At 44.4% G+C, this 10,538-nt stretch overlaps 2 protein-coding genes across 2 annotated transcripts in view; one reads left to right on the plus strand and one right to left on the minus strand.

Annotated features, from left to right (window-relative positions):
* LOC311363243 (cytochrome P450 3A25-like) overlaps positions 1–2,751 on the minus strand; it is a 15,143-nt gene extending 12,392 nt beyond the window's left edge. The window contains exon 1 of the mRNA XM_084483214.1: positions 2,352–2,751. Coding sequence (XP_084339340.1) covers positions 2,352–2,541 — 190 coding nt within the window. The 5' untranslated portion in view covers positions 2,542–2,751. The remainder of the gene's footprint in view (positions 1–2,351) is intronic.
* A 1,936-nt stretch (positions 2,752–4,687) lies between these two features.
* tdgf1 (teratocarcinoma-derived growth factor 1) lies at positions 4,688–9,040 on the plus strand. The gene is made up of 6 exons (XM_084483406.1): positions 4,688–4,917; positions 5,069–5,118; positions 5,565–5,744; positions 6,838–6,952; positions 7,128–7,237; positions 8,210–9,040. The coding sequence occupies exons 1-6, from the start codon at positions 4,895–4,897 to the stop codon at positions 8,305–8,307; spliced, it is 576 nt and encodes a 191-aa protein (XP_084339532.1). The 5' UTR covers positions 4,688–4,894; the 3' UTR covers positions 8,308–9,040.
* Positions 9,041–10,538: the final 1,498 nt, after the last annotated feature.

A 10,538-nucleotide genomic window follows, 5' to 3' on the forward strand; every position in this document is an offset into this window, starting at 1 on the left:
ATGGAACTTTTCTACTGCAGCTTTTTACTTTAAAGAAATATCTCAATATAGTCAGAATAAAACCATGCCCATACACAAACTGAATCAATCCAAGGAATTGTTCTCTATTAATTGTTTTATTGTGGCTACAACACGAGCCACGACGTACAAAGTGCAAGTTTAAAACCATAGCAGGATTCACAGCCTTGAACAATGCTATTATGCTAATGCTATTATGCTAAAGTTAGAAAAGCAGCAACGACAACAATTGTGCAAGAAAAATGACAGATGAGACCAGCGCCCACAGGGGAGACACTCTGTGACTGTAGTAGAGTGAGCTGGGGAGTGCCATGTCAACAAGGTGATCAGTAATTAAACACTGGGGAGAATGAAGAAGACATCTCTGTTCTCTGGTGGGCAGCTTTAGTATTACACTGCTCTACAAGCTAGACTTTTATACTGAGTTCCCAGTGCATGTCGGACACATATGCTGTTGTTTTGATGCAGTATTTCCCATCTGGGATAAATCCATCTGGTCTCGTTTATAGCACATTATAAATCCACTTATTAAACAGCTCAACAGCTCTGTGTATTTCAGCATTTCTACATTTGTTTGATTGTTATTACCTGCTAGAGACCATTAAACCAATAACCTTTTGTAGGATGATTATGTTTACTGTAGACTTAACGAAGCACACACTGAAAGACACACACGACCACACGCAGGGATGAAACGGTTACTGGTTTTACAATAAATCGTGGTAAAATTCCCGAACAGTTTCCTGCCCAATGCACGTGCTGTCCCCCCAAACTCTGGTTAGGAGTCAAAACTAATTAGTATATGTATGAGAATTAGCATATTGATTTAGGATTTAGATATAAGATTAGGCTTCAGATTTAGCATTTCGATTTAGGATTTAAAATGAAGATTTAGGATTTTGATTAAACATTTAATTCTAATTTTTAAATTGACATGTCAATTGCAGTGCAGTTTGGAGGGGTGTTTATTTGCTAAATCCGGGAAAATTAAGCAAGGCTTGAGCTACATCTGGAACAAGTGCAGCAAGTGTTTCAGCAACAAAAGTTTACAAACGGCCCACATAAGACTGATTACAACCAACCACATCACCCTCCGACCAAAACAATGAAGAAACAGATTCACTCTTTCTTTTCTAACCAGAGATTATGTCTCACCTTTGTTGTTGTTGTCAGCATAGTTGGGTTTGATCGCATCAAACCATGGTAAACTGATAATCCAGAGTATTTTGTATGTAAACATAATATTTACAATCATTGTATTGTAGCTATTAGCTAAGAGAGGTTTCAGAGGAAACAGATTGCCTTCACTCAGGCCCCTGACGGCTGTATGGCACACTTGACATTTGTTTGTTGGCCATTCAAGTCTATTCACCCTGAACTTTCAATAGTGGGTTCCAGTGTCAAAATTGTACATTGGGTTCTTGAGATCTACGTGTTTGTGTTCCATCAAGATTAAATTATCAACATTGCATTGTATTAATTTAATGTTTATGCAAAATAAAAAAGTATGATGTTTTTTGTAATGTAAAACTTGTGTTATAATACTGATAACATGATCATGATCATGATCATTCTCTCTCTCTCTCTCTCTCTCTCTCTCTCTCTCTCTCTCTCTCTCTCTCTCTCTCTCTCTCTCTCTCTCTCTCTCTCTCTCTCTCTCTCTACGAGGGTCTGTGCTGCTGAGATGAACAAAGAATTCCTTTCTCCCTGGAGTGCCAGTGCACATAGTTACTTCCACTCAGGATCTACGAGTATCCTGGCATAGGACCTGGACTGTTATAGAACCTGACACTCAGGTTGGTTGTAACCTGGTTGTAAACACACTCATGTGTGTTTACAACCAGGAACCTGGCCTGTCATCAGGTCCATACCAACAGCTAACTAGAACAAATAAGCTAGGATCACAGAGGTAGGCCTACTACGGGTAGCATACAGCCTTCCTGGTATCGCTATGGTTAGAAGTCAACGTTATATCAGCCCTTCCTGGAACAGCAGTGTGAGATAAGGAAGCCTTGTTCCTCAACCTATCAGTTCCTCTGTAGATTGCTGACCTCCCACGGTTTAGTCACGGGCTACACAGATTAAGAGTTGTTAGTTTAGGTATATTCCAAACATGTGTATATATTCTCAGTGTGACAGTGTACTTTAAAATATATCTCAACACACTTGACTTCCCCCTTTGACAGCCGCCGCTGTAGCAACAGGAACCAACAGTCCTGATGTCACACAGTGTGTGTGTCAAAGTGTGTGTATTAGTGACACACACTTGAGAGATCCGTGCAGCACCTCTCTCACTCACCGTGCAGCACCTCTCTCACGCCCCTCTCACTCACCGTGCAGCACCTCTCTCATCCCCTTCACGGAGCACACCACGGCGGTGGGCTTGTTGAGGAGTCGGGACTGAAACACTCTGCTGTTGTGTTTCTCCACCCGGTGGTCACAGAAGCCCACCGGGTCTTTATAGAACTCCAGCGACCTGTCCCCCAGCACCGGGTACCCCGGGTTTCCGGGTAGCTTGGACATTGTTTATAACCTGTAGTCTCGGTACGGGTAACTTTATTCCTGAGATCAGAGGCAGTACCGGAGAAATCTACCTCGGTATGTGTTGACTCTGAACTCGAAGAAGGAGGAACCAGAAGATCCCAGAGCTGAAGTACTAGTGTAGTCCGCCCCCTGGGAAGCCGAAGGCATCGACTCACCTGATGGCTCACCCATAGTGGTCGGTCCGGTGTCGCCGAGCGATCGGGCAAGTGCGCTCTTCCTCTCGCGATAGTACAACCAGATAGAGTGAATCCATGTGCTGTATCGCGGTAGTTGGTCGACGGAGGCGGTGGAGCTGATGGTATTGGTGGATGGGGGGGTGGGGTGGGGTGTGAATGTGTGCATGAATGGGTGAATGGTGAATGGTCATTTCTATGTGTGGGTTATCTTATATCAAATAATTTAAACATATGTTTACCGGCTGAACCGCTGCCCTGAGGCAACACAATATTTAATATTTTATATAATTGACTATCTATCACGACAACCTGCCCTGTGCCATAACCAATCGGAGGAGAGCCCTTCTAACCAATCAGAGGTGGAAAAAGGCGGTACTTGCCCCTACCATCCTACGAAAAAAAGATTCGCACTCCGAGCCTGGCTAGCAGAGTGTCTAATATGAAGAGAGCTGACATCTCTGTCCATGCGAGGGCGCTCGCCAGTGAGTGCAGAATGAATGGGAGTCGACGGGGTTTCACCCTCAAAATCATGGGTAGAAGGGTAGAAAAAATCTGAGAAATGCGTTTGACTAACGTTAGTTTAATATACATTACAATTTAAATGACCATCCCTGCGATCGCGCCAACAGATGCAGTCACGTGACAGATGTTTGCCTTGGAATAGATCAGGGACTTCACCAACGTGATTGGAAAATCTCCGGCTATCCCCTCATTAATAATCATAATTTTCTAGGATTCCGCCTACGAAAAACCATGGACCTATACGTAAAACACATTCAACTCCAGGGCGCAATTTTTTTTCTTTTCTTAGGATGGTAGGGGCAACTACCGTCTTTTTCGCCACTGATTGGTTAGAAGGGCTCTCCTCCAAATGGTTGTTTGATTTTGCGGCAGGCTGTCGGCTAGTCTGCCACCGACAGAAGTAAACAAACTCTTGTTTACAAACAGAAGTAAACAAAATCCAACAGTGATACGTGCTTAACCCTAACCCTAACCACTACTACCCTGACCCTCACCCGTTTCAGCACCAAATCAAATAACCATTTGGAGGAGAGACCTTCTAACCATTCAGAGGCGAAAAGGCAGTACTTGCCCCTACCATCCTAAGAAAAAAAGATTTGCCTCCGGGGCTCCAGAGGCTGCTTGGGGCCGTATCTACGCATAGGCAAACTAGGCACGCGCCTAGGGCCCTCTCGCCACTAGGGGGCCCCAGACAGAGCAATAAAATAAAAATAAAAGCGGTCGTTTTCCCTAGTAAAAGGGGTGAACATGTACATAAGAACTACAATGAGGGAAACCAGGCCAAACGCATTTGCCTTGTTGGCAATCGGAAATGAGTTGATGACATCATCGAGGAAAGCCAGGAGAAAGCATCTATAAATGTAAGTTTTCCATTAATATCTAAATCAAACATAAAATACATGATAATTAATTTTATTTAAAATGCATATACATGAGATGCATAATATATGAATACTAGCACACAACACAACACACAACAAACAAACTGTCACACCTAGCACTATTGTTACATGTTGCTAATATTATCCTTATTCACTAGGGTACAGAGCCAGCCGTCTACCTGTCCACTGCCAACCACTGCCTGCCACTACTCCTGCTTTCCCTATTCTCATTAAATATCAATTAATTACAAATTGTATGAATATCTAAATGTAAATATATATGATAATATATTCATATATATATATATATATATATATATATATAGTAAATGAATGGGCATAATAATCATGTGACAATTGTTTGTTTACCAAATATGAAAGTTCAGAAAAATTCAGTGTGCCTAGGGCCATCAATGCATTTAATACGGCCCCGAGGGGGGGCTGGACCCGAGGGGGCGGGGTGGGCCTAAAGGTGGAGCCGACTGGGCGACGCTTCACCCATTGGCTCTGCGGGGAGCAGCCTCTGGATGAAGAGGTACAGGAGCTCAGGGGAGAGTCGAAGGAGGGCACTTTGTTGGAGGTCAGTTCACTGATTGTAGGGAACCGGATGAAAATCACAAGGTCCAATCCGCTTTCTAAAGATTTTTTTAATCGAATTAAAATAATTTCACCTTGAATCCTTTGCATTCAACGAACTTGAGGGGATTTCTTCGGATCTTAACGTTCAAGGTGATTTCAACGCCTTTACTTAAAATGAAGAGGATGCAGCTGATCAGGTATGTTTGGAAACGGAACAACTCGGAATATAGCCTACTTCATAAATATACTTCATAAATAGGCCTACTGCCACCTATGCCCGAATGAGGAAGACTAGTCATTGAGCTACTTAAAACCACTGCACACTAAGACGTTGTGTTTCTATTTCAGAATCCTCCTCTCAGCCATCTCCCTCCAAGCGGTGGCCATCGGATCGCCAGGTTGGTAAAGCGCTTCAAAACACACATACACAGAACTATTGAGAGTGGGTCCTTCGATGTGTGTTTTATTTATTTTAGGCTACTCGTTTGTAGTTTGATCACTTGGTATTGGTAGTAGTAGCGGTGGTTGTGGTGGTAGTTGTGATCCGAGCTCTAGTTTCTTAATTTGTATTTGTAAAGCACTTCTCTTCCCGGTTCCCCTGTGTGCCAATTTCAGTCATTAAAACTAATAATGAAATCTCTCTGTCTTAAATAGTAAAGACGTTATCTAAATTTAGCTTGAAATATATAATTTTGCATACACAATATTATATTGGTCACACAAGCACATTGAATATTTACACTAATGTATTTGAAATAACCGAGCTATAACAAACGATAAGCAGATTGAGTAAACAAAGGTTCAGTATTAAATAATATCATAACCGCTACTTTCTCCTTTTCAGATTGTGAAGAAGAAGAGTGCCAGAAAAGAGGCTCCTCTTCGTCGTCGTCCTCCTCCTCCTCCTCCTCGCCGCCCTCCTCAGCCAAGGACTTCCTAGGTCAGCTCACGCAGGTCAACTCCCTGGCGGGCGCTAAGCACCGCCACGCCAGCCCCCTTCTGCCCTTCGCCGGCCTCACAGGTAGTAGGTCAGACACAGGCTTGTATCTAGATTCAGATCATGGCTTCTTATTCCAGACACACGATGATAATACGATGTACAGATGATAATACGACGTACAGATGATGATACGATGTACAGATGATAATACGACGTACAGTTGATGATACGACGTACAGATGATGATACGACGTACAGATGATAATACGACGTACAGATGATAATACGACATACAGATGACAGCTTTGGGTAGAAAGTGCAGTAGCACAAATGGAGAGGTATAGTGTCCGATATGTACACATAGAATGTGAGCAGGGGGATGTGAACCGCAGAGTGACGGCTTCTAGAGGTTCTATGGTTGCAGGGAGGGAGTGAGGAGGTTGAGGGGTGGAGGAGTGAGGAGGTTGAGGGGTGGAGGAGTGAGGAGGTTGAGGGGTGGAGGAGTGAGGAGGTTGAGGGGTGGAGGAGTGAGGAGGTTGAGGGGTGGAGGAGTGAGGAGGTTGAGGGGTGGAGGAGTGAGGAGGTTGAGGGGTGGAGGAGTGAGGAGGTTGAGGGGTGGAGGAGTGAGGGGTGGAGGAGCCTCCATAGAGTGTGGTGCTCCAGTGTCCGCCTGCCCTGCAGGTCGTTGGAGTCGTTGTGTTAGTTTTGGATGTTTGCACCGGATTTTCTCGGACAAACAGAAGAGTGTGTGTTGTTTACGGCTGGCTGGAGAAGGGGGGGTACGGCAAGAATGTCAGCTTGTATCTGTTGAGGGGAGAAAGGGAGGGTGGGGGAGGCGGACGGTGATGGAGAGAGGGCCTGGTTAGTTTCACTAGCACCCAGATAACACTACCACAGCCCGGGCCAGCATGGCTATCTCAAAACATGGTAGAAAACAGTCAAAACACTATAACAAGATGGGACCATTTCCATTAAGGCTAACCCTCTCTCTCAACACTTAAATTGGCAAAGCAGTTTAAAAATCCACCAAATGGACAATAACAGTAGTCTGCCTTGTAAAATATAAGAATACATGAAGCACTCTTTTTTGTTTGAGAAATATAGTACCAGGGATATTCAAACAAAGTACACTTCCCTTTTAAAGCATAAATCCTCTAACGGTTCTCATCTCTCTCAGGTACAAAGCAGAACCGCGCGTGCTGTAAGAACGGCGGGACGTGCATTCTGGGTAGTTTCTGTACGTGTCCGCGGTACTTCACCGGCCGGAGCTGTGAGTACGATGAGAGGATCAGGTTTGTTCCCTTTTAAAGCTTTCATCTTTATGTTTTTAATTCTGGACTAGTGTGGCATATAAATGTATTCATGCAATGCATTCACTTCAACAACCATCATGCTGAATTCGTATTGTTATTATCAATAAACTGAAGGCCATCTGCGAGGGATCCTGAGCCTGTGCTTTGTCTCCAGGAGCTGCGGAGTGATTCCTCACGGGGAGTGGGTTCAGAAGGGCTGCTCCTACTGCCGCTGTGGCTACGGCACCCTGCACTGCTTCCCCCACGTCTTCCACAGGGACTGCGGTGAGCTATTCCCTCACACACATCCATTCATACCCTACCTGCTCCTTACTGAGATGTATCTGCCACTCTTTAGGTAAGAGCCTCCCCTAAACACGGAGGGTAGCAGGCTGTATGAGGGCCGGTCCAACACACTGTGATCGTTAAATCCTCCTTCCAGGGACAAATACACATGAGCTCCTGTGTGGTGTTGAACACGTCTCGGTGGTCCGCCGGGTCTGGGCGGGGGAGGGGGGAGCCAGCATATGAAAGGAGCGATGAGGACCAGACCTGCAGATCCTTGAGAGGGCGGGGGTGGGGGGAGGCAGGAGAGTCAGGGGTATGAAGATGTGTGTGGGCTCGTGTTTCAGGTTCAGGTTTATCCCGTGTGTTGTCCTGTGAACATGAACGTCTGACCCGGCTTCTACAGGGCAGACAAGCAGTCCATACAAAATAAGAACTATTATTGGTTTACATTGAACTGCAGGTTGATGGCACGACACTGGCCAGATCCTTATCTTACAGATAATATGACAGATATTGGCCCACACAGGAATGTGCGTTGGGGGGGGGGTCCTAGATAAAGGCAGACCCTATGTGTATGTGTGCTAGGGCTATTATCATGCTTCAACAGGCTCTTGAAATCAGGATGTTCCTCCCAACAGGAGAGAGGAAGGCCCTGGTGCTGGGGCTTCATGGACGTGCTAACGGGGCCGTCTCCTCCTTTCACCCTCTCTCTGAACCCGTCTGCATATTCATACAGCCGTTAGACCCGCTTTAGACATGCTAACCCACAGCTCCAGTCCTGCTGAATGCCCTCTGTAATTCACAACCCCCATTCCTCCACCTCCTTCTGTTTCTGTGTGTCTTCCTTTCTTTATCTTTCTGTCTGCCTTTTTTCTCTGCCACATTATCCCCCTTTGGAATGTTGTCTTTCTGCCAGCGCTCCATATGATCTGGTTAACATGTTTTGCTCTTCTTTTTTCTTTCTTGCAGAGGACTCTGAGGAGGTGCAGTGGTTCCGTTCCTCTGGCGTGGGGCCGGTTCAGACCCCCTACCTCCTGGTCCTGACGGCTCTGCTGCTCCTCCTGTAGTGAGGGCCGTACTGATGGCGGCTGTATGCACTAGAGGACTCCACAAGTCTTACCAGCGTGGGAAGTTTGCTTCCTTGAAAAATGTATAGTTTTACTAAAAAAGACTTTTGGGACAACCAACATTTCCATTGTTAACGACATAAACTACCTCCATACAAATGTTAAGCTTTAGTCTTCTACCAGTGGGCATGTGGCTTGTATAATGATTGATTTAATAATTGTTTTGCACTGAGATTATTTTAGTATTAATACTAAATATACTAAATACTATATGAGCTTTACTTTCTACAATCACAACAGTTCAAGTTTTATTGTTTGGTTGTTTATTTAAATAGATATCTTCAAGACAAGGTACCCAAACAGCCTGTGAGGCGCTCAGATACTGCTGAGGTGCATAGGGTTAGGGTTAGTGTCTCTCGGTGTTGCACCTCTCAGTGTTTCACTGGTCGGGTGTGACGCAGCCGTGCTGTAAACGTCTCTAAAGAGCGGCCATGACCTCCCGCAGTAACGCTGTGGCTAAGAGGACTCTCCCACAACCCTTACCGAATGTTTTGTTGAGTATCGTCCTGTGAAAGGAGGACTGAAGGTGTGTGTTTTACGTCTTAAAGACAAGAAATGTGAACAAAACTGTATATAAGATTTTTTAATGAAAAGAAAAAAACTTTTAACGTTGCTTTTTGTTCTAGTTAGATTTTTTTAAACTTCCTTTTGGTTTCCCTGGACGAAGACATGGTTTTCCGTTTGGAGGCGAATATCCTTGTATATAAAAACACAAATGTTGGAAACGAATAGTCAATAAACGTGGCTCTTATTGAAGCCAAAAAACACATTATTTTTTTCCTCAAATATAGTAACTACTAACTTTAGTATTCTAACTATAAAACTTAAACTAACTCATCTTACTTGCATTCTCTTCCCCTCCCTTTCTGTATACTCCTCCCCCCTCCCCCTCCCTCTTAACGGTTACTTTCACTCCAAAACAAACCTGACACCGGCCTATCAGTGGGCCGTCAGTGTTGTGTGTTGATCACTGTTCAGTGTTCCACTCACTGGAACGTAGAGATAGAGGACAGCCTCCCATCCACTCTGATGGACAGGCTGCAGTCTCACTGACAGACAGGCTGATAGACAGACAGGTGGACAGACTTCAGCCCCACAGACACACAGGCTGATAGACAGACAAATAGACAGACAGGTGGACAGACTTCAGCCTCACAGACAGATTGATAGACTGATATAAAGACTTAATCATACAGAAGCCTCCAAAAACTGACAGGAATTACATTTCAGAGACATTGAAAGGACAATCAAGACAACATTTGTAATAAATATAAACATTTTGAGCCCTGAAAAATGAACTGATGAACCCTGGAAACAACACACAGGTCCTGGTGGACCCGAGTGGGCTCAGAGGTAGATCCTAGGGAATCGTACCAGCAACCCTTGAGCTGCTAGAAGCTGCTGATGAGTTAGGGTGAGGAGGCTGGAGCTCACTGCTGGGGGCGGGAGGGTCACTGGAGGGGGTCTAGATAACAACACACTCTCACTTCTGTAAGGGATTGCTCTGGTCACTCCTTTGTTCTGCTAAGCAAGATTTGAATCAGGACGTCCGGTAATCTGTCAAATGAGTCTATTCTGGTTCTGCAATTTCCTTCTCCCTCTGCTTGAGTTAATCCAGCTCTAATCTTTCTATTGGTCTGGGGGAAGAGCTATCGTTTCAGCCTTAATCTGATTGGTCACGTTGCGTCCAATAGGTCCCATAATGCACTGACCAACTATGTACTTGCCAACACATAGTTGGCTTTTTTTAGATTAGAAAAACTTTATTTATCCCAAGATGGGCAATTTAGTTCACAGCTTCCAGTCTCACATAATTCATTACTTAATAAATACAATAATGATCAAGATGCTTTTGGCTAAGATGGATACTGAGAGAGTGTGTGTGTGATGTGTTTGTGTATGTATGTGATGTGTATGTATGTGTGTGTGTATGTATGTGATGTGTATGTATGTGTGTATGATAGTGTGTGTTTGTGTATGTATGTGTGTGTGTGTATGTATGTGTGTGTATGATAGTGTGTGTTTGTGTATGTATGTGATGTGTATGATAGTGTGTGTATGATAGTGTGTGTTTGTGTGTGTATGATAGTGTGTGTTTGTGTGTGTATGGTAGTGTGTGTTTGTGTGTTTTGAAGCAGATAAAAAAATGCAAGAAGTTGTTGTTGGGCCTC

Source organism: Micromesistius poutassou, assembly GCF_964030765.1.
Source record: "Micromesistius poutassou genome assembly, chromosome: 18".
In the NCBI taxonomy this organism is placed as follows: Eukaryota; Metazoa; Chordata; class Actinopteri; order Gadiformes; family Gadidae; genus Micromesistius; species Micromesistius poutassou.